General features: G+C 40.7%; 1 protein-coding gene and 1 long non-coding RNA gene across 3 annotated transcripts in view; one reads left to right on the forward strand and one right to left on the reverse strand.

The window, feature by feature from the left end:
* On the reverse strand, positions 478-3,160 carry LOC110397190. The gene is made up of 4 exons (XR_002437597.1): positions 2,588-3,160; positions 1,591-1,643; positions 1,113-1,240; positions 478-615 (listed from the first exon to the last, which is right to left on the reverse strand). It is a non-coding gene; the product is annotated as an uncharacterized LOC110397190 (long non-coding RNA).
* WDR26 (WD repeat domain 26) overlaps positions 10,049-27,241 on the forward strand; it is a 31,697-nt gene continuing 14,504 nt past the window's right edge. Inside the window, exons 1-8 of one of the 2 annotated variants that reach the window (XM_021391378.1) lie at positions 10,049-10,535; positions 11,769-11,868; positions 11,999-12,055; positions 18,576-18,712; positions 19,309-19,406; positions 20,170-20,326; positions 21,915-21,971; positions 25,576-25,714. In XM_021391378.1, coding sequence (XP_021247053.1) covers positions 10,189-10,535; positions 11,769-11,868; positions 11,999-12,055; positions 18,576-18,712; positions 19,309-19,406; positions 20,170-20,326; positions 21,915-21,971; positions 25,576-25,714 — 1,092 coding nt within the window. In that variant the 5' untranslated portion in view covers positions 10,049-10,188. The remainder of the gene's footprint in view (positions 10,536-11,768; positions 11,869-11,998; positions 12,056-18,575; positions 18,713-19,308; positions 19,407-20,169; positions 20,327-21,914; positions 21,972-25,575; positions 25,715-27,241) is intronic. The other variant, XM_021391379.1, reaches the window with a different exon arrangement.

Raw genomic sequence — 27,241 nt, forward strand, 5'->3', positions numbered from 1 at the left:
TAGTACTTTAAGTATCTATTATGGTGTAAGTGTATAAGTGACCCTCTTAAATTTAAAAATGAATACAAAAAAAAAAAAAAAAAAAAAAAAAAAAAAAAAAGAATGGCTTGGGAGAACAAAAGGGTGTATTTTAGAGTTTTGTTGTGAAAACTTCCTCTCCAGGATGGAGTACCTGATACTTGTCATTGTTCTTGTTTCTAACAAATAAAAGAGAAATCTGACAGAGGATGTCAGTTCACCAAGAAGTCATGTGACAGTATGGCTCCAACAAAAGAATCAACATGCAGTTCATGAGCCAAAAGTTGGCCTCCCAGTAATAAGGGAATAAGTGTTACACCGTCGTACCTTGCTGAGAGTATCAGCGACATATTGGTATCTTTGGCCCACGATGACACTGTTTGAATTTGCAAATCTACCTACAAAGTGATTGAGCCTAGGCCGGAATTTACCTCTTTTAGCTTTACTCACCTAGAAGTTAGTGATGTAGTTTAATACGGTTGGGCTAGGCTCCCCTTAGTATCTATGGTGAGGCATCAGAAAGTGATTCATCTCATCCTAAGATAAGCATCTGGAATGAATCACCTCTGCAGGTTCCTTCAAATCTTCAGAGGATGCCTAAAAAAATAGCATGGGCTAGGTATTTACAGATGTATAAAGTCAGATGAGATGAATATCAAGAAGTATGTTTTTTAAAAACAAAGTTCTATCAGTTTTCCTGCTAATATTGTTGTTACAACAACAACAGCAAAGCAGATTCTTCAAACTACCTACTTTGCATTTGTGTCAGTGCTCCTGGCAAAATGGAACTCATCGAGTTCAGCTTTGCTGCTGGCACTACATATCTTTGGCACCATACTTCTAAGAGCACATGGGGATTCTCTTTGCTTCAAGGACAGGAGCCTTTGTTTTCCGAATAGGAAGCCTGAGCTCACTTCAGAATGTATTGTAAAGTTTTGAGTAGTCACAGTGTGCAATACAGTGATAGCCGAGTACTTTTAGGTGACAGGTTTGTTACAATTCATAGCATCAAGTTCCAACTGGGAAAATGTGACAAATAGTACTACTCATGGAAGCATATCTGCATGTGCATTGAAATATTTAAAAGATCAAACCTTTGATCTTTATTTTGAAAATCTTCCCTTTCCTCCTTCCAGCTGGAACCACTTCCCACCATGCCTCCAGCGCTGTGTGGATTCAGCAGGACGCACTCCTTTCTCAGATGTGGTGTTCTGAAAAAGTGCTATTGAAAAGGAGATGCTTAAATAGAAGGCAATGGTATTTATAGAAAACTAGGGATGAATTCAAATATACTGCAGGCATAATTGACTATATTGTATCATCATGCAATGACAGACAAAAATAGAAATGGCAATACATAGAGTATCCTTCCTATTAGTCAAACTGGTAATGAGTAACACTGCCAAATGAATATTGGTTAACACAGCTTTTCTACCCTCCCATGCCTCAGAAACCCTCTTTGTGCTCTTCTTTAAGACAGAAGACACGAAAGCATAAAGATTTAATTTGCATGTATTTGAAATGATTATACTATTCATAAGGTAAAGATTCAAATAATTTAATATTAGTCACCTTAAACAAATGTCTGTAAAAATTATGTCCGCCTGTGTTCCACAGATCGTACACTGTTGAAAACAGAGGAAAAGAAAATACATGTCATCTAGAAAATTCAGGGAACATTATCTTAGCTATTTGAGAAAACAGGTTGCTTTAGTACCATGAATATATTTGTCAAAGACAAAACAAACAAACAAAAAAACAAAACCCAATCCAAACTAAAACCAAAACAAAAATAAAAACTATAAAGTATCAGGAGCCTTCAGACAAAGATGTGAACCAGCTCTTCTGGAAATCATAATGCAATGTTCACAGATCATCAGATCATATGTGTTTAATATCTTACAGCCTGCTGTTAGCTGTAGAAAGAACTTTGGTCTTGTGTGAGTACCCTTCTCAGAGCTGAGCGATCAGACTTCAGTACTGTGCAATGCTGCTGTACCATGACTCTGCTTCCTTACCCTGCAACTCAGGCCAGTGTGGTTCTGGAATGACGCACTTTTCCAAGTATGCAGAGGAAGAATTTTTGCGCTGGGTAATTGGTGTCTTGTGTTCTTTATTATAACAGCTATTTGAAACCTTATGAGGTCTTAAGTATGAGCAGTACTGCCAGAGCAGATGCAGTGGAAAACAGTTACAAATTAGATGAAGTGGTGAAGGTTTCTTAGCATGTAAATTCATGAATCAATCTTTTCTCTAACTTCATGGCTCTTTATTTCTAAGGTAAATAATATGCAACAACAAGGCTGTAGAAGCTTGTGCGCAAAGTTTACCTTTTAGCAAAGATACAGTTGTGGCAAAAACTAGTGATCTCCCTTAAAATAAGGGTCAGTTAAATAGTAGCGCAATGACATTCTTGTGACAGTAACCTTTCATCTCTTGTCCAAAACAAGTAGGGAGGGTCTGGTGGTTCACTTTCTTTTTAAAATATAGAGTTGAGTAAACTGTGTATTCCTGATTAAGAGGAAAAAAAGAATAATAAGTAATCCCTGGGTTCCAAGGAGCTACTCACAATCTTAACATGAAGATATAATCTGCTGATGATGACATAATAATTTCCTTCTCTGCCCATTTCAGAGTGGATATGTGATACTACAGTTGACATGCCTGGTCTTGAATTTTTAGTTCCAGGTGTAAGAGATCATTGCAAATATAATCCTCTAGACAAAACAGAAAAAAGGAGAAAGGACTATCGTACATGTCATTCTGGGAGAGGCAGGGCATAATTCAATGGCAAGGCAATAGAAAGTGCCGCATTACCCCACTCGGGGTTAGGCTCTAGGAGCCATGTGGGAGTTGGCAGATACAAATAACAAGCCTGAAATAACAATTGCCTTGAGAGCAGGCACAAAGTTAAAGGCAGGGGAGAGGCCCACAAGTAGGAAAAGTAAAATAACTGCAACAATAGAATGATAAATCTAATCTTGCACAAAAACACCAATAACTCATACACATTAATGTTAAGCGCTACACAGACTGCAGGAAACTCTCTAAGCAACAGGCCTAGAATGCCCCACAGGACAAAATCACTGCTAGGCTTTTCCATGGAATACATGCCAGCTCCCCTTGCACACAACAGTCAGAATGAGATTCAGTCAGTGTTAGAAATAACATTTATGCATATAGAGGTGTCAAGGAAAAAAAAGTCCAAGCATACGGCTTGGCAAGTGTGGAAACATCTCTTTGAGGCACTGACATGGTAGCCTAGTGCCTTTCCAAATCCAGGCTACAAATAATTTTCCAGCATATCACAAAATGACTGATATACCACAGTACACACAGCCAGATTTTGCAGGCTGCTATCTAGGGTAGTCCCAGACAGATCAATCATGCATGCAAAGCAAGTCTGACATGTCAGATTCACAGCATATGCAATATTGTTTTCTGTACATGCTCGGAGAAGTTGCACAGTAAATTCCAGTGCAGTTTCAGACCTCTTGCACATGCATGTTTCATCTGCTCATACAACTTAATCTGACTTGTCCCAATACAGGGCATCCTGGGCAACCAGAAAGACACCTATGATAACAGAAATACAAGAAAATGTGTGACACTTATATTCTTTATGTGAGAAATTGTATTGACCATAGAATGGGTCCTGTCTTGAACAGGATATTCCACACTACATGGAATCTTCAGCACTTTCTGACACGTATTTTTGTTACCACGTCATGGTGTGAATGCCCAGGAAGGTGCAGAGGTCACCATCAGCGTAATGTACATAGCTCTGGAGGACAGAAGACAGTGTGATTACTTAATATTTAATTAGATTACAACAGTAGCACTAATACCCACATCTTTGCCTACATTGAAGCTTTAGGATACAGTATCAGTAACCCCCTAGATACAATTGTTGAGTCACTGATATTGCTCCCCCCACCACAGGGATTCTCTCAGGAAGCTCATCTAGAATCATATTCATAGGATCAAGTTAAAGTTGAGGGAGATCCTCTGCTGGTCACTCATTCTACCTCTAGCAATTTTCAAAGCTAGAAATGGTTGTTCAGAACCTTGTTCAGGGCCTTGTCCAGTGCAGTTTTGAGTATGCCCACGGCTGGAAATTCCACTGGGAACCTATATCTGTATTTGACCATTCTCAAGTTGAATTTTTTCTTTCTTATATACAGTTGGAATTTCTCTGGGTGCAACTTCTGATTTATGTCTCTCCTCCTCTTGGTATGCATCTCAGAGAGAAGCCTGGTGCCATAATTCCCCTGAGAAGCTGAACGCTGTAATTAGGTCCTGCTGCAGTCAAACCCACTTCCTCAGCTTCTCCTTGTACATCACATGCTCCAGCTCCTACAACCCCAGCAGCCTCTCCTGAACTTGTTCTAGGCTGTTGCCATGTCTCATGTACTGGAGGACCAAAAAATGGATAGTGGATATCCAACATGGCCCTACCTGTGATGCTCAGAGAGGTGAGTATATTGATAATGAAGTCCTGTGGCTGTTGAACTCCCATGCTCAACCGCAGGCTCTTTTCTACTGGGTTATTCCCAGGCTATCTGGCTCTCAGTCTATAGTGTTGTGTGAGGATAATGTATCCCAGGAGCAAGAATTTGCACTTATCTCTCTTGACCTTTATGAGCCTCTTACTGGCCCATTCTTCCTGCTTGTCAAGGCCACTCTCAATGGCAGCTGCAGTCTGGAGTATGTCAACTGATCTCCATGGTCTGATGGAGATCTGAGATGAGATCTGTCACATACTGAGTGTGCAATCTGCCTCACCCTCAAAGTCAATGATAAACTTGTGAAACAGGATTTGTTCCAGTATTGATCCCTAATTCTTCCTAACAGGACTTCAGACTTCAAACTGTTGAGGAGATACCCTTCAAGTCTAGTGATATAGCAAGTTTTTCCCAGATGCAGTCCATCCACTCCATCCATATCTCCCCATTTGTAAGGTTACTGAAGGAGATCCTATCAAAAACCTTAACAAAATCAAACTTAAATGACAGCCTCTGTTTTCCCCCCATTCATTAAACCAGAAGTCAGTGAGGTTGGGCTGGAGATAACTGAACATTAAGACATAATATTTACCTGGTTTTAGTCATTGGTGGTGTTCTCCAAAAATGCCACAGCCTTTCAAATATCATAAGGAGTGAGCACACAATAGTAGAGGCTAGCTCCCTGAGTGCTCAAGTGCATGTGATGCGGTGGACTTCAACTGGATCCTAGTCTCCCTTTCTATCCAAACTCCACTGCCAGCCGCAGAAGCTTGGGAGATGCGGAAGAGTTTTCTTCCAGTAAAGGCCAAGACAAAGGAGGTACTGAGTGTCTCAGCCTTTTCCTTGCCCTACACCACGTCAACTACTCAGTTCTGCAGCAAGCACACATTTTCCTTTATCTCTCTTTTGCTGCAGATGTTTCTGTAGAAGCTCTTTTAGTTGCACTTCACTTTTACTTCTGATTCTACTCCAGACCAGCTTTGGCTTTCCAGATTCCACTCCTTCACTAAAATACTGACCATCCTCTGCGTGATGGGATGGAATCATGTCTCAGTGTGGTTTGGTTACAAATTCTCTATTTACTGAAGGCTTTCTAGGAGTGCTATTTAAGACAAGTGACTGTTTTTCATCTGTAGCTCCTCTTTTGAATATTGCAAGCATATACAGGCCTTGTTCAAGCATTAATTTAGTTGGTGCCATGGAAAATGCCATTGTTCCAAACAATTCTTTCTTCATTTCTTCTTTGCTTTTAGTTGGTTTGCTTACAGTAACCTAAATTCAGTGCAGAAGAAAAGGAAAAATAAAGTAGGGGGGAGTTGGCAGCAGTGGTGGAATTAGATGATCCTTAAGGTCCCTTCCAATCCAAATCATTTTATGATTCTAAGTATACACACATGTGTCTGATAGGAGGAATCAAACATTTCATTACCTTCATCATGCAGCTTTGACTATTAATCCATCTCACCACGATTTTCTCTAATATTCTGTAGTATTTCAGCTCTGCCTAAGTAGCTTTGCATGATTACCATAAAAAAAAAAAAAAAAAAACAACACTGCCCCTTAATGAAAGAGTTCCTTCCTATTATTCAGATCTGGACTTCCTGCCCCATCCTCTAAAGCAAAACATAGTGTACTTCAGTAATATGGTTGATAATGTGACAGCTGCATTTAAGGCTGACAACATTTTTCCTTATAATCCCTCTTCTTTTTTTAAGAATGTTTATAACAATTTGTCAATTTTTAATGCTGAACTGTTGCATATATTTCCTGCTTTTGGGAAAATCTGAAGTGATCTGGGTATGATGGATGGGTACGTCTTATTATGGTAAAGTCTTCTATCACACGTGAGATGTTACATTTAACCACTGATTTAGAATCATAGAATCATAGAATTGCTCAGGATGGAAAAGACCTTCAAGATCTTGTCTAATTACTCAAAAACCTGCAGGCTTTTTTGGATTTCCAGTAAATCAGCTGTGTCTCACAAGGATGTAGAATAGAAGAAGGTTTCAAATCAAGGGTCATCTGATGAAATATTTCCCAAAAAGTATCATTGCCCCTTTCTCCTGTTTCTTGTTGCAGCATAGGAAGGAAGGTCCATTGGCCACAGACCTACTTCTCAGGACCCGCTCCTGGTGACCAGGAAAACCATAGGTGATGAAAAGTATAGGAACTCTTCTCTCTAGGAACATTCCGTATGTGGGCTAGGACTGAGGCATGTTCTCCACACCAGGGTCTCTGAATCATTCTACTTCTATACTTTCATGTCATCTGGGACCCCAAGAAACTTCTGAAGTTGCTTCCCTGGTAGAGGAGCTAAGGGCCTGTGCCATTCCAGCAATAGTGAGCCTCTTCCTCCAGCTCTCTGTGTTTCTGCTGGGATAACTCCTCCCTCAAGGAAGGAAATGAGACCGGGTAGGGGCTGTAACAACTTTCACTGTGATCAGTGCAGCAACACATACCTCTTGAAAGTGCTATTTTATGTTCAACTTCAAATACTACTCTTACACCCTGAGAATACATGATTGAAATGAGTGGGGCATGTTGCTACTCCATGAGACTTTTTCCTACTATAGATCAGCATATAGAGCTGCTTATCCATATATCAACCAGCTACAGCATAGGGATTCTGCACTTCACTCATCACAGATGTGCTCTTCACAGCCTCATCAGTTTCCTTCCTCCTTCCAACTCCTCCAGTGTGATTGACATAGTACAGGAGTCAGTGTGTGGGAGCATCAGGCTTACATGCAGGTGATCAAAGCAAGGACTGATGAGGAAAGGCCAGGCTCTGTAAGTAGTGCAAGAACAGCATAGCAGATTAAAGCAGCTGGAGGAACAGTGGCACAAACTGACATGGTGGGAAGGGGCTTCTACCACCCAGACAGCAAATGGGAAGGAATGATGGGCAACCATACCCTCTTGAAAACACTCATATTGCTTTGTAAAGTGTCTCCATGGGTTCTGTGCTACTTTGTGTGCTGCTCCTGTAATGTTTGCCCAAATCTTTGAATTATAGATTCAATGGTGACAACCGGAGAATGAGAGTGAAAAAGGGATGACACCTGAAGTATGATGAAGAGAGAGGAATGGAGATGAGAGGAGATATGGCAGTGCTGAAGTGGTTAAAACACAAGCAATGTGTTCTCCAGCAATGGCTGGTGAGCTATGAGATACAAAGCCAGAACACTCCTCTCAGTGTTGAATTTAATCCTACAGCCACACCTGGGCTGGACAGAGTGTGACAAAGCTTTTTCCAACCTCTCCCTTTGGTGTAAGAGTGCTTCAGCTGTTACCAATTAAATAGCTTTTGAGATCTCTAAACAGGGCCTAGCTATGGTACCTACTTCAACTGCCTCCATGCAGTCTTTTCTTACAGAATCATAGAATGTCTTGGGTTGGAAGGGACCTTAAAGCCCACCCAGTTCCAACCCCCAGCCATGGGCAGGGCTGCCCCCCACCAGCTCAGGCAGCCAGGGCCCACCCAACTTGGTCTTGAATGCCTCCAGGGATGTGACATCCACAACTTCCCTGGGCAGCCTGCACAAGTGCCTCACCACTCTCATCTTATCTGGTTTAATTCTTTTTGAGGGTTTTATCTCTTTGCAGACTTCTACACTGGTCTTGCGCACATTTCCCTCAGTCAGACTTCTTCAAATTTGCCCTCCAAAGAAAGCACTGTTGTCTCACCATTTTAACATTAGTTGGAAATATGCAGTGTTCTTAAAACCGTGGCTTCTGAAACATGATCATTAGACGTTAATTTCAGCTTTTATTAACAAAAAAAGAGTTATTTTGCTTTGGGGCTTTGAAGAAAAGTTTGAAAATAGAAAGTTGAAAATTCCAGGCTCTAAAACCAAATAACATACAATATATTATTTCAAGAGACTATTTTCAAATACCAATCTTTTATTTGTCTCATGACTTTTTACCAGAGGCTTGGCTGCAGATTCCAGTTTCCATTGCAAAGGAGGGGGATGGAAGGAGACAACCCCAAAACACCCGTGGTCCTCTGACAGGTTATCCTGATGCATGGGCTCATGCCAAAACATTTCTGCACCAATTACGGGTGTGCAGAAATGCCATTTTCTTCCTCTTTGGAGCTAATGCATACTGTGACTAAACTTGAACCTTACCACTAACCAGGCTGGGCAACAACAGGATGCTACTTCATTGAGTAATTCTCCTTTTTTAAAACAGAACAAATAACCAAAATAATAATCACAGAATCATAAAACGGCTTGTGTTGGGAGGGACCTCAAAGATCAGCCACTTCCAACCCCCCAGCCGTGGGCAGGGCTGCCCCCCACCAGCTCAGGCTGCCCAGGGCCCCGTCCAACCTGGCCTGAAGTGCCTCCAGGGATGGGGCATCCATAACTTATCTGGGCAGCTGTGCCAGCGCCTCACCACACTCTCTGTGAAAACTTCTCCCTGACATCTAATCTAAATCCTCTCTCCTTTAGTTTAAAACAATTCCCCCTTGTCCTATCATTACCTACTCATGTAAAAAGTTGATTTCCTTCCTGTTTATAACCTCTATTTAAGTACTGGAAGGCCATAATGAGGTCTCTCAGCAGCCTTCTCTTCTTCAGACTGAACAAGGCCAATTCCCTCAGCCTGTCTGTAGGAGAGGTGCTCCAGCCCTCTGATCATCTTTGTGGCCTTCCTCTGGACCCTCTCCAACAGCTCCACATCTTTCCTCAGTTGGGGGCTCCAGAGCAGGACGCAGTACTCCACGTGGGGCCCAATAATACTAAAAAAAAAAAACCATATTGCTTCAGGAAATTCTAGCAGCCCTTCTCCATCCCGCTGTGTGACGGGGATGGCCCACCATGACGGGATCAAGGCCTCGCTCACACCCAGCACACACACCTTCACACCTCTCAGTTCCAGACACCCACTCCTGGGCTGACAGCAGTGGGCACAATCCATACTGCACACACACAGCCCCGACGTGCCCCCGGGCACCTACAGCCCTCACAGAGGGGCTGAGGGACCCCAGCCCACACCCCCTGAGAGGCTGCCCGAGAGGCCCAGAGGGCGGCGGCGAGGTCCGCCCCACCGGCACCCCCGTCCCCCATAGGGCCCGTACCCCACCCCCAGCCCTGGGCGGCGGAAGTGTGTGTAGGGGGCAGTATAGGAATTTCCTGTGACGTCCCGGCCCGGACTCCATTAGGCTGCAGCTGGGCTGAGAGAAGACAAACCCAGCGGGCAGCGAGCGGAGCAGGCCGGGCGCCCGGGGCTGCCGGGCGGGGGCTCGAGGCAGCGGCGGCCGCCATCGCCAGAGGGAGCCCCGAGCGGGCGGCGGCGCTGCCTCCGGGACCCCCGGGGGCGCAGGGCCCCGCTCCGCCTCCCCTCACCCCCGCCGCCCCCCGCCTCCCCCTCCTCGCCCCCCCGGCTTCCCACCACGGCCGCTCTCGGCGAGGAAACTCTGGCCTCCGCTTCCTCCTCCTCCGACTCGGACACCGGCGGAGCCTCCCCGCCCCCGCGGAAGAAAGCCCGGGCCTCCCCGGCGGCGGCGGCGGAGGGAGCAGGAGAGCCCGGGGCTTCCGCGGGCAGAGCAGGCCTCACCTCGTCCCAGTCCCCCTCGCTCCCCGCCGGGCTCGCCCCCGCCGCCGCCCCGCTCCGAGGCAGCAGCAGCAGCACGAGCAGCGGCGGCTGCGCCATGCAGGCCAACGGGGCAGGAGGGGGCCAGCAGCAGCAGCAGCAGCCGCCGCAGGGCCCGGAGCTGGGCTGCCTGGGCGCCCAGAACGGCGAGGCCTCGGCGGGCACGGCCGCCGGCGAGCAGCTGGCCCACGCCAACGGGCTGCTGCCCTCGGCCAACAGCGGCGGCGGCAGCCCCGGCGGCCTCAGCGTCAACAACGGGGTACCCGCCGCCGGGGGGCCCGGCACGGCCGCCGCGGAGCTGGGGGGCGGCGGCGGCAGCGCCCTGAAGAAGAAGAAGCGGCTCTCGCAGTCCGACGAGGACGTGATCCGGCTGATCGGGCAGCACCTCCACGGCCTGGGCCTCAAGTAAGTGGCGGCGGGGGAAGAAGGGAAAGGCGGCCGGGGATGGGCCCTCTGGGGGCCGGGGCAGCGTGGGGTGGGGAGATGAGTGCCAGGGCAGCATCGAGGGCTCGCGAAAATGGAGCCGGGAAGGCGTCGTGCTCCCTGTGCCGTGCCGCTCCGCTCGGCGGGCCCAGGCGGTTCAGGAAGGGACGGCAATATGGAAGTCGGGCTGCTCGCTGATAAGGTGGATCAATACCAACGTGTTAGCGGGGGAGAAGTTATCGGGTACGCGTAATGGAGCCCGCAGCTGGGCGTGGGGGAAGGCTTCTCGCAGATGAGCTCCAAGATTTCACTTGTCTGCTGGCAGCAACCGAACTAGGCTGAAACGGGCTGTTGTGTTCTGCTGCCAAACCTTCATCCTCACCAGTGGCAAAGGTCTCAGCCCCGTGTTTTGATGGCAATCCTGTAGACTAGGAACAAGCGCGCTGACTCTCTCTTAGAATCAGAGTAGCAGAAATAATTTTACACGGGAGGAAGGAGAGTCCGAGAATTTAGTCGCAACGTTCACTTTGTGAGCAAGGCTCAAACCACCGCATTGTGATTTTGGAATAGGAGCCCTGCGAAGCCTTCACATAGCTACCGCAAAACAAGTCTTCAAAACACAGTGGGCCGGGTCAATTATAAGGAACTTAGCATGCTAAACGAATTGCCCCTGACATGAGGGGCAAGTTTACAGCAACAGACAACTCGTGACTGTTCATAGACGGCACCACAGTAAATAAGCTATTTTTAGTGTTAAGGGGGGAGGGCTGCAGGTCCGTGAGTTTGTTTATTTTTTTTTAAGGAGCCAGTCTTTTAATACAGGCCTGTTGCAGATGTGGATAGCTCTGTGCTCTTTTATGGGAGGCGGGGGGGGGGGGCAGGGGTTGGTAGCCAGTGGCTAACAGCTGTAGTCTGTCTCTTCCTTCATGAAGTCTATTTCCTATGCAGGGCTGGCTGTTTGGTGGCTGGTAAGTCACATCCTTCATGGTACTTCAGTGAAGCTCTCAAGCTAATTGACTACTTGTTTTAGACATAGGCAGCTGTTTACGTGTCTCAGGCAACTGAGATAATCTTTCAGACAAGGGTCTGAATCAGGTGGTAGCTTTGGTACTTTAATAAAGTTACTTTTAAATGTGGTTAACTGTTATCGTAGCAGGCGGTATATTTGTGAGGGTGAAACTGGTCGGGTTTTTTTACACTGTATCTCTCCTGCAGCCAGACTGTTGATCTTCTCATGCAAGAGTCAGGATGTCGTTTAGAACATCCTTCTGCTACCAAATTCCGCAATCATGTCATGGAAGGAGAATGGGATAAGGTAACGTAGGGCTTCTAGGACTGTATTAACCACTGTTTAAATTCATAGTATCTGTGAGAGAATTCAAAATCCACCCTCCTTATATACTTCTTTTTTGTTTGTTTTTTTTTTCTTATGCCGATTTCTGCAGGCAGAGAACGACCTGAATGAACTTAAGGCCTTAGTGCATTCTCCGCATGCAATTGTGGTAAGAAGCACACTTGAACTCTTTCAGAGCTCTATAGTTGGACTAGTTGAATAGTGTGATCTTGCACTATGGAGTTAGTTGTCCATAGTTCTTACTTTCTTTGTTGTTTGAGTGGCTTGCATGCTATCTCAAAATGTACTAATCTTAACTTTTCACTCTTTTCTAGAATATGAGATGGAAAGCACCAAAGTTTTAAGCCTAGTATTTGTTTTAGTGAATATTTAAATGTTGTTAAGTATACTTAACTGATGAAATATAGATCCTCTAACAGGCCTAAAATAGGTCTGTTTCCATGGAAATTGCTTGTGTTGAATACTAATTTTGAACTTGAAATCCTTCTTACAGTTGTTGTATTTACTGGAGTTAGGTTTCCCTTAAGAAAATAAAAAATTAGGAAGCGAAGATTCAGTAACACAAACGTAGAGTTGGCATTGTAATAGCATGTCCCAGGAATATAGAGGCTTCTATAGAACACAAACAATACTGTTGCTTTTCCAGATGGCTTCTAAAGAGCAAATGTATTTGTATTGCTGTTTGGGATTTTATTTGGAGCTTTTTCTCTCTGGCTGGCTTTTTTCAAAGATGAACCTAGAAATAGACGTTTGCAGATCCTGTGACTTGACAATTACAATGTCTGTTGTTATGATTTCAGTTACTTTGAGGAAAGTGTTTCTTGGCTTGCTTTTTCTATTTTGAGATCAAAAATGACTACTTAGCTCTGCAGACTGCCTGTTCTGTTGCGCTTAAATGTTTATTCTAATGAAATGAAGTTAGGACAACTAGAGTCACTTAAGGAGAAAAAAGTGGCAGTGCTTTTTGAAGTGTCCGTGACTGTAAACAGTGAAGAATCAGCTGATGGCTGCTTAGCTCTACTTCTAGCTGATTCATTTGTTGTCAAGACAATTTCCTGTCCGGTGGGGGAGGGAAAGAAAGAGAGAACAGGAAGTGAAGTAGGAAAAACAGATGTTTAGCAAAACATTGGAGCATTTTTAAGAGAAGTTTACATTCTGCTCTATTGATCTGGCCAAAATGTGGCAGTTCTTAGTTAGACCAGTAATTTGGTTTCTCCTTTTTCAGACCTGATAAAATGAAAATTTATTCTTCAAATACTTTTGAACGTTGCATGCAGTTTTTGATTGTCTTATAAGCACTGAAAGTTTGAAACTACTGCATGTTTAAAAAAAAAAGAAGTGATCATTTGAAGCAAATTTTCTCGTGTTTTTCCCTTCAGAATTTATAAACTTTCTTCACAGTATTAAAGTGTTGCTCGTCTCTGGGAGTTGAGAGGTTTTAACTGTCTATCATTACTGTGCTTTTCAGAAGTTAATGTGAGGGGGGGAAAAGGGGAAGCTTGTCTTCTGCTATTTTGATCATCTTTGAAAGCATGCCTCTGTTCTTTAATACTGATGTTTAACTGCTTAAATGAAAATGGTTACAATACAGATAACTGACGTAGACTGAGTGTTATCCGAAACAAACATGAAATAATTTAGTTGTTCTCCTATGTCTAAGTTTAATCTAATTTAAAGCAGATAACTTCTAAATATTATATGTCTTTCTTCATGAGACAATGCTAATTTGTAAAGATAAGTACAATTCTCTCCATCTTCATGCCTGTCGTTCCCCCTTTTTTTTTTTTTCGTATGTGGGTGAGGGGATGGGTAGGAGTTAGTGCAGTCAGCAACTGGAAACCTAGTGAAAGGCCGTTACAGGTAAGGAGAGATGCCTTATGCTCTGTAGCTATTCCAGACTGCAGCAAAGTCAGAGCTAATAAAGATAATAAATGTCTTGATTGGGAAGAGTGCAAACAAGATGATGCTGCAGGTAACTATTCAAAAACAGAAAATGAGATTTTTTAGGTTTGACTTCTGATCTGTTACTCATACTATATGACTCAATGCATGCATACAAGAAGAATGAGGCCCTGAAGTTTTAGATGACACAGTATTTAACAAATTAGGAGGTATATTTTGTGTGTGTTTTTTTCCTTGGTGTTTTGTCTTGTCTCTCAATATGACCTGGTCAAAATAACCAGGATGTGTAACTGCTTTTGAAATGTCTATTCAATAGAGGGATTATGTATGTACTTTGAAAACTCTACTTCTGTTTTAATTTCTTATTTCTTCAAAGTGCTGTAAATTCTACAGTTGAAAACACTGAAGATGAAATAGCTGCTCTCCATTTGCAAACTTTAGATGTGTTTTTAAAAGCTACTTGTGGATGGGGAGAAGACAGTCTATTTATTTCTGTTTGCATCAACACAACTGAGTGCTGTGTATTAGCACTATAGCATGCGATTAGCCATGTTTACTTTTCCAGCATGTAAGATACAGCTGTCTTGAGACAAACTTTAGACTTGAGTCAAGCATGATAATTAAATTTTTTCCTTGGGTAGCACTTAAAAAATATCAGCTCCAAGTTAACCTGATGTTTTGCTTAGTTTAGGGGCATTCAGGCATATTCTAACATCTATATTGGGAAACCAATTGAATGTGGGAAGGAGTCTAGATATCGTATGTCTATAGTTAAAATCTAGAATATACTTTACGGTTGTGCACTTTATTTTTTTCCCATGTGCTTGAGTTTTCCCCAAGTTCTGAAAGAATGCAGCCTAGAAATACAGCAGAGAAAGTTATTGTCTTGTGTCAGTGAAGTGCTCCCCCTGCCTGCGTGGCATCTCTCTTGCACTGAGGGATGATCCCTGTTTAAGTGGCATGATTTGATACAGTTGATGCCTTACTAAATTCTGTAGGGCAGAAAATATTCAGCTCTTTCCATTATCAGGTTTTACGTTCAAGTTTTGGATGTTGTTAAGTGTTTTTATTTATCAGTGTTGTACTTTTACAAGACTATTCAAGTGCTAAAGATAAAAGTCACACTGAAACCAGGGGCTTAGTGCTGCAGGCCTGTAAGTAGATAGCTACTGTGTTGAGAGCGTGTGTTGAAACATCAGGTGATCACTTCAGCATGTCTTCTGGTTACCTTTTTTGATTCCAAAGAAGAGTTGTTTCGGCGGTGTTTGCTGGCTTAACTGTAGGCTCTCAGTACAGTAACAGAATTGTTGTGGAACTTGTCAAGATATGCAGGTCAAACATAATAGCAAAATCTAATCCTAAAATTATGTTCTTATGCATCTTGGACTTTAAACTACTGAAGATCTACTGTAACCAGTGATCAGAAAGTCTTATTTTCTTTACCATGGTAGGATACTTCTCTTGTCATTTTCCTCTGTCTTTACCTTTAGTTTGTGCTGGTGAATTGTGCTGTATGTCAGACTTTCTAGAACTTGGATTCTTCAAGGGGCTTTTCTGCTAAATATCAATGTTAGTAAATAAAGGCTGTAGTTTGAAGAAAACAAAACCTGAGTATATACACTTAAACAAAACAAACAAAACCAGCAACTCTAGTTCTATTGAATCTGTCTGTTTTGCCTCAGGATGACCAGAGGCCCAGCCTGTACTTAAATAACAACCTCTAGAATCAGAAGTAATGGACTTTATCCTCATCCTTGCTGCAGAGTTGAAGGACAGGATGAGAGAGTGCTAACTGAACAAGGATGGTCAGACTGCTGTGATGAAACTGTTGTATTGGGACTCTTCCATGGTTTTTTGTAGTCTGAAGAAACTTTTCTATCACTTGCTGTAACTTAAGTGGTGGTAGTATCTGGATATAAGCTCTTCAGCAGTAAAGAATGTAATGATGTTGAATTTCCGTTACAAACACTGAAATGGTAACAACAAATTCCAGGCACTTCCATTATATTCTATGTGGTATAACTCAAATTATAGTAATTTTCATTTCCATTTTTCATAAGGCAGCTAAAGAATATGGAAAATGAGTAAATTGTATTTGTGAGCGCACTGCATCTGATCAGTTTTAGATTCATTAAGTTTAATGGTGGGATTTCTGCTTTTGTGCTATAGCTGTCGATGTTCCAAACAGTTCTCTTTTCTTTGTGGAAGTGATTGTTTAGGCTCTAGAAAAGCTGTTATGCTCAAAGTGATCCCATCTACCCTGAGAAGATTGTATTGGAAGTAATTAGCTCTTGCAGGGCATATGAAAGTAGCTGAGAGAAAGGGAAGACAAAACTCGGTTACTCAGTGAAATGTTGGTCAGGCAAGAGACAAGAGTTGCACAAAAATATGTGGTGGGAAGGAGTGTTCTGATACCCCCCCCCCCACACACAAAAAACTTTGAAGGATGATGTCACTGGAATCCTTCTGCCTTAAGAAGGCTGTATTCATGGTGTAGTTTGAGTATGCAATAGGGTAAGTTTTGGAGCATTTATTAAAATAGCTTAGATATAATAGTTTTCCTACTAACACTTCAGTCTGCCTTTGTGCTATAGATATTTTACAATGTAAAGCTGCTAATCTTTTATTCTGATTCTCCTATTATGTTATCAGTAGCAGGAAGTGTATGGTACTATCTTGTTCTGAATGTTTTGTATTTCCAATATGCCAAATTTGTACCTAGCACTGATGACCTTTCTTTTTGCTAAACCAAAACTGAAATTACACTTCTTTGGATAACTTGGCAACGGCATTCTGCATGGTAGTGTTCCTGTAATGGTTCCATGGCACTGTTGGAATTGGCATTGCAAAAACTGTTTTTTAGGCTTTTTGTGTGTGTGTATCTATCTGTCTGTATAAAACATGCTTTATTTCCTCCGAAGAATGAAATTAACGTGTTAAGCTTTAAAAGTAGAGAGGAAAGGAGTAGTTAAATATAGGTACTCATACTACATTTAAGAGAGAAACAACAACACATGAATAAATACTATATGCAGTGACTAGAGAGGAAGAGTTGAAGGAATTATAGTTTTTGTTACAAACTGGAAAGATCAGACTGTTGTTACCTGATGGTGATTGTCAGTGTGAGGTGACAAAGAGGAGTGAAAAAATGGTGAGCCCTAACCGAGCTCCTCCATGCCTTCTTCTGAGCATGTGCACAGCTGCGAGAGGAAACTCATAACCCTCCTGCTGCTGCTGTGTAAGCAAACAGCGTGAGGCCTGCTGGCCTAGTGCATGGGAGCAACCACTGAGGTTAGGTTTGGGTTTTGGCTTTTTTTTGTTAGTTCCCTACATATCACCCAAACACAAAAAGAAGCTGTTGTACCTGGAGGAAAAAGACAACTGTACAGTGATGCTCTAGTCTCATGTTTAGTCCTAATGATTACAAATCCAAACAAACTGAAGAGTTCTATAGAGGATGTAATACAGGAATGCCCGTTGCATGCAGGACAATAGACAATTTAGGCTTCACGAAGCTTTATGGTAATGATATAGCACTGTATATGGAAATGTTACTCTTTTGCAGAACTGAATATCTCTGGAAGTTAAAACTGCTTTGTTTTCTAGCTAAGAATTTACAGATTTGAGACCTTAAACTTCTGCATAAGCTTTAATAGGATAGGGATGTCAAACTTCCTAATTATCCCTTTCCTTTAGGAGGCCAGCAGTCCGTCTGAAACTAACAAGTAAACATTGACCAAATATGAGCATGAAAATAGTGAGGTGCTCGAGATCTGACAAAGCAAAGGAAACTGGTGGTTGAACTGGTGGTGTATTCCTTAGAAAAGCAAATGTGATTTGATACACATGATCTTTATTTTGTTTTTCACTGATAGGCGTAATAATGTAAGGTTTTCTCTTTAACCTGATGACTGGAGACTTCTTTTCCCTCTGATAAGTCCTGGCAGTAACGAAGATGTGCAAACACTGAATAGTTTTGTCCAGAATTGGTCAAGCTCTTGAAGAATTTGGTATAGCTATGAATTTCTAATGAAATGCCTGTGTTTTTCTAACTCCACATACATTAGTTGTTAGAATAGTAGGGTTGATTGTTTATTTAAAACAAAACAACAAAAGAAACTGTACGAGATAAAAGGAAAATGATGAAACAAGAATGAGAAATAAAAAGTGATTCCTAAATTTGGGAAACTGTTATTTATTTTTATCCTGTACTCTTGAAAAATGATAAAACATGCAAGGAAAACAACTGAACATGGTACTACAAAACAAGACTTCGGGCAGTGTCAATTTTTTTTTATTGCCGTATGTTATGCAGCTATGCAAACAACCCTTGTCAGCTCCTATGTAAGCAGTATAAGAACTTGTGAAGTTGGCCTCTAGTGTTCTGTGCTGTCATGTGGTCTGTGGTATGTGATTAGTTGCTTTTGGGCTTTTTTCTCAAGCTTTCCTTTTTTTCTTGGGCTTTTGAGATTGGGAAGCCTATCTAATTCAGGTTTGAAGAGCAGTGACTGAAAAGACTGTGAATATAAAATGGAGGCAAGTTGATGGGGGGTATCTTAGAAAGGAGGTAGGAGGATGCCTACATCAATAACTTGCTGCGGTGTTGTTGAAAATCCAGCAAAAAGAAATTGAGTGATGAAACATTACATATAGCTGTATTTCTGAAGGGCATAGTAGAATGGTTTCTACTGTTCTGTTTAGGCTCAAACGTTTTCTGAAACTTCAGTCAACCTTTTTCCCCTGACTGCTGCTTTCTGTCATGTCAGAGGATGAAGTTTTTGCTGCTGCAGCAGAAGTACCTGGAGTACCTGGAGGATGGCAAGGTCCTGGAGGCACTTCAAGTTCTACGCTGTGAACTGACGCCTCTGAAATATAATACAGAACGCATTCATGTCCTCAGTGGGTAAGTGCTTGGACTTTGAGAGCACTTTTTGAAGAAATACTGTGGCTTTTGTGATAGCTTATACTGACTTTGTAAACTGAAACTGTATTGAAGCTATTATCCTTCTGATAAATAAGCTGTAGTGAGATGCACTATCTAAAGTGGTGAGTAAAGAAAAGCATCCAGTAGATAATGTTATATTTTAGATGCATGAGAATAACTTGATATGGCTTTTGTATTGGAACCCAAGTTAATACATACACACGTATGCTTATTTGATCTTGATAATTATTGGTCTATTATCTTACAACTAAAAAAAAAAAAGCTTAAGTAGGTGAATTTAGTTTAGGTTCATCTTAGATGAGAATATTTTTACCTTTCTGAAAACCCTCTTGGGACTCTTTTGATTTTCTTATATATTGACAATTTGTAGCTGTCTGTTCTGAAAAATACATCTGTGTTCCTTGCCTTTGTTCCTGTCAGTCTAAGCTTAAGGATTCCAGTTCATATATTTTGAAATTAGGAATGTTATATATCATGCTTAGAAATGGAAAGAATGAATCCAGAAAGAGGTCTGTTGGTGTGTGTTTTTTTTGTTTGTTTTTGTTTTTAAACAGGTATCTGATGTGTAGCCATGCAGAAGACCTGCGTGCAAAAGCAGAGTGGGAGGGGAAAGGAACAGCTTCCAGATCTAAACTTTTGGATAAACTCCAGAGTAAGATGTTTAGATGTTTAGAGTTTATTTCCACCTCTATAAATCAAATATATATTACATAATGATATATCTCAGGTTATTTATTCTAACTGCCTTTGCCAGTTGTTTTTGTAGTTGTTTATGTGCCTCTAGGTTTTGATCTTTTGTAGCTAATCTTTAGCTCTCATTACTTAGTTCTGTTGCACACATTAATAATATAATTTAGTGATGAATTCCTGTTTTGGGGCAGAGGGAAGGTTGATTTGTAAATGCCAGCTATAGTGAGAGGTTGAAACTGTGTCCTAGAACCACTGTGAATTCTCGCTCTGGTTAATAGTGATCTCGGACTGTGCTGTGGATTTTGATTTCTCCTCTAGTTTCTTGTGGCTGGTGTAATACCATGGATTTTGCAACTCTGATACATTGTATTCTTCATTTTGGTTGTATTAATTGAGGATTTCTCAAAGGAACACAACAGATACTGTTTTGTAATCTGATAGGTTTTCTTACATACTGGGTTGTGAGTGAGCTTGTGTGAATGATGTTTGCTTGCCAGGACGGCCTATAATATAGCTATAAATATCTTGCATACAGCTCTGCTTTCCAGAGACTGGTACTTGTCATGTTTACAGGTATACATCTGGAATTACAAGCTGTGTGCACTCTTTTCCTGTAGCTTTAAGTTTTATTCACTGAAGTCTCTTCCAAAAATACTCAAGTCAACAAATGCTGTTACTTCTAACTTGGTTCTGATATATGTATTTTTCAACACATTTTTTTATAGCATACCTACCCCCATCAGTGATGCTTCCTCCAAGGCGTTTACAGAACCTGCTACGTCAGGCTGTGGAACTACAACGGGACCGGTGCCTATATCATAATACCAAACTAGATAGTAATCTAGATTCTGTCTCGCTGCTTATAGATCATGTTTGTAGTAGGTAAGAAGCCCTTTCTACTTGTAAGATGGATGGCAATATCTTTTCTTTGTTTCTTAAAATAATTTAATTGTGCCTGCTGTTTCCAGGATCATGAAAATGATTCTAATGTGTTTAACAGTTCTGGGAAAAGACAGGTCTCATGAATTGAGTGGTGGGAGGTGGAATTGGAAACGTTCATACATTGTGCATATGGAAGGCTTTGGTAGCTGGATATGAGGCAATGGAGCCATACTGAAACTTTAAAATTTTAATTGGGTGGATATGAATAGGATATATTATGCTAAGCCTTAGCTGCTTGTTGCTTCATAACTTTGGGCAGCCATTTTGTTTATTAATCGATATGTGACTGCCATGTTTTCACAAGGCTGTCACTAGTATGTTAATCAGACTCTGCCTTCAAGCTTACTGGAATGCAGAAAGCTTACTAAAGCACATGTAATAAAGTCAACTTTTAGCTTTTAATAGTAAATGATAAGGTGCTTCTAAGACACAAGTTAGAGAGTTGAAATGTGGAGTATATATTTGTTTAATATCTAATATGAATGATAAAAAGTTTGGGAGAAAATTTATAAGGTAAAACTGAGAATCTCTTCTGCGTGCATATTGGTGCTGCTTCTGAATCTTAAAAATGCCATACTCCAGACAGAAGCAGGAGGATGTTGGTGTGGTATGCCTTAATTTATTTTAACAAATACCTAATTTGACTGGCTTTCTTTATATATTGACAACTTGGCCAAGGATCTAAAAATTCAGTTTACTTTTTGTAGGAAACTGCTGTGATACAGTAATACAGGAATGAGGGCTAGGACACTTGCAAAATGCAGGCCATATGAAATATCCTTGTGTGTTTGTGTTTTTTCCATTTTTTTTTTCTTTACTGTAGTGGGCTAGAACTTGGGCTTATGTGAGACTTTTTTGTGTGAAGGTTAGTTCATCTGAAAAGCAAGTACTATCTGATAAACTTGCTTTTAAAGACTTCAAAGCAGCCGAGTTCTTGAATGCTTAGAATCTGTTTTGAAAGATGCAGACTTCTGTAGTATTTCCTTGTAACCATCTTAAGGTTTTAAAATTAGTATAACTGGTACTTTATTCGAGTAACTTTTTTTTTAGACTGTTGTTATGCTTTCTACTTGCTACATCACATTGTTCTAGTTGTTTGTTTTGTGCATGGACTTATGACTGTTGCTCATTTTAAGAGCTATTGGCAATGATCAGATATGGGAATTGTGGTTTCCCTACTTCAGAAGTGAGTCTTAAAACCAAACTAACAGAGAGTGGTTTAGTCTTTCCATAAGTATATAAATAACACTAGATGTTCTGTAGGGGAGTTCACTGAGTTTAATGAAACCTTAAAGAACATTCAAGTCAACTGTAAAGAGCATGAAGATGGACTGGATAGAGCTAGACGCTATGTGTGATAAATGTGGACTCCAGTTCCACCAATCTGAATCTACCTGCTGACATAAAGGTTTGGCCAAACTAATTTAAAAAAATATATATCAAAAACAAACAAACAAAACAAAAGCACTTCAAAAATAAAGGCTTCCATTCTGTCCTCAACTCAACCTGTTGTAACTACCTATTGCAGGGGTCTGAGATCAGTATGTGATACGCTGTACATGCTGCAATGCTTGGGCATAATGAGGTGAGTTAAAGACAGTGGAAGCCAAAATTTGATTAAACTGACAGACGCAACAGTGGTCTAATAGTTCAGACAACTTAGGCTCTGTAATAGCTAAATAATGAAACACTGACAACTTTCCCTTTTTACTTGGAACTAATGTTTTGGACTTCTGGCGGTATTTTGAGCAAGCATGCGTAAAAGTGCACTAATGGGTAAAATGTTTAACTAAATCTTAATAACTTCACAAGAGTGGGTGATAAGAGGGAGAAACTGCTGGGAGTGAAGGTGATACGTGGAATCTTACTGTGCATTCTATTTTGATAATAGATGCTCTTGGAGGGGGGTGATCACTTATGTACATAGGTCACTCTGAAAGTAATGCCTTCTATTTATTTACAAAAGACACAAAGAGCACAATAACACTACTTGATAGAGCGAATTCTCAGCTACAAAACAGTATTTGTCAACTTCCATGAGCTATGCATTTTCACCAGTGTTGAACAAGAGCCTGCATGCTGCACTCATAAAAGTGGCTGTCTGGAACATGGCTTGTCTTCCATGTTGCTGTTACTACTGCTGAAACGCACCACCCACCACCTCATTGTGCTCGCAGTCACTGTTTGGTCTCCATAAACGTTCAGCAAGCATTGATGAATGTCAGTGGGAGCAGTGTTCTCTGCATGGAAGAATTCAATCCCACCTCTTTGCTCCATACACGCTTCCATGTCAGATGCCATTGTGTCAGACTGCTCCTCTGCTGCCATCTGTCGCACAGCAACAAAATGGAGTGGAATATGGATGGGAAGGTTCCACCTCTACTGCCATACCACCACTATCTGCCTCTGATGTAATTGGCCAACATAATAACGTAGGAGGTGTTACTTTTAGGGCAGCCCTTGTATTTACGTGTATAAATTATTACTTACTTATTTTTTTTCCTGGAGAGCCTTCAGGAAGCTTGTTTTTGTTTTTCTTTTCCACTGGAATTCTATTTTCTAGGTTTCGTGTAAATACACTTTTAGTCTGAGTTTGCAATGAAACCCAAATGAGAAATGAATGCTGTTGTTTCTTGCATGCTTCTACTAGATTAATGCTGCGTTTTTGAAAAAGAACTTTTGTAGAAATTGAAGAATAAATCTTTCATTCTACATACAGTGAATAGAAAAGTAGCTGTTAGTAGTAGTTAAATTTAGAATACATGCAACAGTGGATAACTTTATTAGAGACTTCATTTCAGTATGTGAACAACTTGACTCGAGTATGTTGTGCTGAACAGAACAACTTGTAAGGAAACAAAAAGCAAAACACTTTGAGTTACAGTAGCATCTCATTATGTAGACAAGAAACTATTGAATAACTGCAGCATTATTTAATGTATCATTTGTCTGTGAAGTAAATCTTGCTGGGTTCTGTTTCATTTGTTAGGCCTTTTGAGAGAGCTCTGATCTGACTGAATTGTGAATAGCATACTTTAACATCGGATGTGTGCAGCAGAGATATCAACTATGCTTGTTAACTTTTTTGGTAACCTAGAGGCTTCCTTTCTATGGAAATGCTGTAATCCAGTCTTATGCTGCTCGTTCTTCATATCTTTAAGAAAAGCACCCAAGGTTTTTAATTTTGAAAAAACAGTGCTTGTATTTTAGTAGAGTTCTTCTATTATTGACGTATGCTGAAATGGATTTTGTGGGATGCAGTATGTGCCTTGTACTTCTTATGAATTATGGATAAAGAATCTTTAACTTTCAAGAAGGAACTGCTGCTCTGAGGAAAAATATTAACTTACTACAGTATAGCTAAATAATAATGAAACGCTCTTGGTGTAGGTGCAGGTATCCATGTAAGGACTTGTCTACTTCCCTTTAGGCTTCCAGGAAACAAAGTTGTCTTTCATGGGTGGAGCTTTTATCCTTGGGCTCAGGGTTGTTCCAGAGGCAATTAGACAATTCCTGGTCAGCTTAAGACAGAATAAAGCAGAATAGACTTATGTTACTCTTATTAGAAGTGACTAGACATACCAAAGGAAGATGGAGACAGGTATGTGTATACATGATGTGGTTATCCTCCCCTGTCATAAAGCAGGAAATGAGGGGATGCGTGGTGGTTTAGTGTTGCTCAATGGTCTTTAAACACAGACTAGGAAGCATCTTCTAATAGAAGGAAATGGACTGAGAGTATGTAGTCATTATATTAATCAGAAGTTTCTGGTTTAAAAGTAGTTTTTCAGGGTGTCTGCCAGCCTGGCTACCGCCATCTAGATTTTAAAATACAAATGTAAGGAAGTAACTTTTCTTATTCCAGCTATTTCTTGGAATAAGCGCAACTCTGCGTTCACATAAGATATTGTTTTTAGAGTAGTAACTTCATATCCCATTAGAGTTGTGTTGCCCTGTTGTGCTGGGCACCATAAAAACTCACTGTAAGATTAACACTCTCCAGGATACCTGTAGTTCAGGAATAAGTGTTAATGGTTAGGTGTGAACTTTTAGTGCATCCGAACACTGAACTTCATAACTGCAGTATTACTTACGTAAGCAGTCATCTCTTCTAAAAGCCTACGTTTACTTTAGCTCCCAATTTCTTACGTAGTGGGCAAGCAGTGAATGAAACAGAACATGTATCCTGAACTTATTATTTTGGCTGTTAGCTTCTGCTCAGAATGGAACTAGAAGTTTAAATATTAGCTCTAAGGAAATGTTTGACTCTTTCAGTAGTTAATCATATAATATTTAGTTTGTTAATCATTTAATGTGTTTAAAAAATAGTGTGGCTCTGATGAGGGGAAAACTGTTTGGGTTGAACACTCAAAAGTGATGTTAACAGGACAAGGGGTAATGGTTTTGAACTAATGAAGGATAGGTTTAGAACAGATATAAGGAAGAACCACCTCATGATGAAGGTGGCGAGGCACTGGCACAGGCTGCCTAGAGAAGCTGTAGGCATGCGAAGCCAGGTTAGATGGGACTTTGGATAACCTGGTCTAGTAGGTGGCAATCCTGCCCATGGCAGGGTATTGGAACTGGATGAACTTCAAGGTTCTTTCCAAACGAAGCCATTCTACAATTCTGTCGTGATATGCTTAAAGTTCTACATTGTATTCTGCAAGGAAAATTTAAAAGAAACAAACAAAAAACATACTACGCAATGAAGAAAACCCCACGACCTACTGCAAGCTCGCATTCAAGGAAGACTATTCTTTTGTTCAACTTCTATCTAAGAATTATTTTTAAGAATCTTGCATGGTCTGGCTATTAAATACATGGAAAGATTTTGCATGTTAATAACATTTTTTGTGCATGATTCAATGAGACTGACTCTAGTATTTTCTATACATCACAGAAGTGTACAGTAAAAAAGCTGTTCCTGTCCTAATGAGGTTAGATTTATTCCAGGTTATATGAAGCATAATGAATTATGTGAGGGTGATAAGACTATCTCCACAATTAGCTATGATTACTTGATACTGTTTTTTCAGTCTTTTCTAAGTTACCTGGTCTGGCAGTTAAATATGTTCTTAATTTTTATTAGATTAGTGAGGCTTTGTTTTGTTGTCTGTTTATATATATCTTACTGCTTTCTTAACTTTTTTGTTTAATGCATGCCTTTCTTTTTTTTTTTTTCCTAGGAAACAGTTCCCATGCTATACACAGCAGATACTAACAGAGCACTGTAACGAAGTGTGGTTCTGTAAATTCTCCAATGATGGCACTAAACTAGCAACAGGATCCAAGGATACAACTGTTATTATATGGCAGGTTGATCCAGTAAGTGTACATCATATGTTAAAATCTGTATATGATGTTTGTTTCCCCTCTATCTCCACTTCTTGTTGCTAGGATGGTTTGATTTTTTTTTTTTTTTTTTGAGACAAGCTAGCACATACTGTAGCCCACTGACTAGGGTATTTGTCTAGGATGTAAAAAGCTGAAGATCACAGTCAGTGTAATAAGTTAGTGAAGACACTTGAATACCTAATGCCTGAATGTAACAGGCTTTATAGGGCCTGAAATGTTGGCTGCTGGAATGGGAAGTCCCTGTGCCCCCTAACCGGCACTGCTGAGTAGAGCCTGCTAGTGCCTTCCGGGGGTGCTTCTTAGCTTGAAGGCTTTGGGGAGCATTGGGTGAAAGTGGAAGGAGCATGGCAGTGTTAAGAGAGAATCACTTTCTTCTAAGTGTCGTGCTAACATGTGACTAAATCTATTAAATTATTCTTTTACTACTTGTGCATTTGAGTTTAAATACATCTGTCCATCTCACATTACTTCTGAGTAATAAAATGGTTTGTTTAAAGTTGCATTATTAATACCACTTCACATTAGTTTCTGTTTTGCTTTGGTTTGAGATGACAGTTTAAACTTGGCAGAATCCACTCATACATGAAACTGTACCCAGCCATTACCTTACAGACAACATTTTTAGTTTGTATCAAACGTGTGCCTCCGTTACACTTATATGAAATATCCTACAGATATAAGATTTGTATTTTCTATCTGTATCTATTATTACGTGAATAGAAAGTTTAAGTGAATCCAAGACTACTGTCTCTCAGAAATGGGATGAAAGTATGTCCGTATCTTCTATAACAACTGAAAGCTGTCAATAAACTTTAACATATGCACATAAGTTGCTGAAGTTGTTAATGCTTGTATAACACTATCAGAAATAAGATTCTTACAGGTCCTAACAACACATTTGCAGACTGTTATGCTAAGTAGAAGGTTAAGGGTTTTGTGGTCCCATACAAACTTCAGTCAGATTTGAGAGCTGAATTTGATCCTTTTCTACGATCTCCCACTATGAATTAGGAAGAGGTATAATTTTAGTCCTTTTTGATGTTACGATAATGGAAGCACTTACAACCTTTTGCTTGTGTATAATTATATACCTCTTATAAATTAGCAAATGCTATTTTTCAGGTGTAGAACTGTTGTTTGGCTTTTGTCATTTCACTGGAGCCAGTGTGCTTTGAGCCAAGAGATGTACAGTAGCATAATCTAACTTGTGTGCTTAATTTTTTTAAATTCAAAGTCAAATTAACAGCAGTTCCAAGTAAGTTGAAGATCAGATGGCTTTGCTGTTGGCTTGTTGCTTGACTTTGTATTGATGGTTTTTAATACACAACATCCTGATGGTGTGTTTCGTAGTGAATTGCTAGCTAACCAAATAAACACATGAAGTGTTTTAGGTTATCTTAACACTTTGATTTGTGGGTTGTTACAGGAACAAAATCTCCAGTAAGGAGTAGAAAAGTGATGTAGAGTTCTGCTTTCTGTATTTGAGTACAAGCCAAA

Source organism: Numida meleagris, chromosome 3, assembly GCF_002078875.1.
Source record: "Numida meleagris isolate 19003 breed g44 Domestic line chromosome 3, NumMel1.0, whole genome shotgun sequence".
NCBI classification, from domain to species: Eukaryota; Metazoa; Chordata; class Aves; order Galliformes; family Numididae; genus Numida; species Numida meleagris.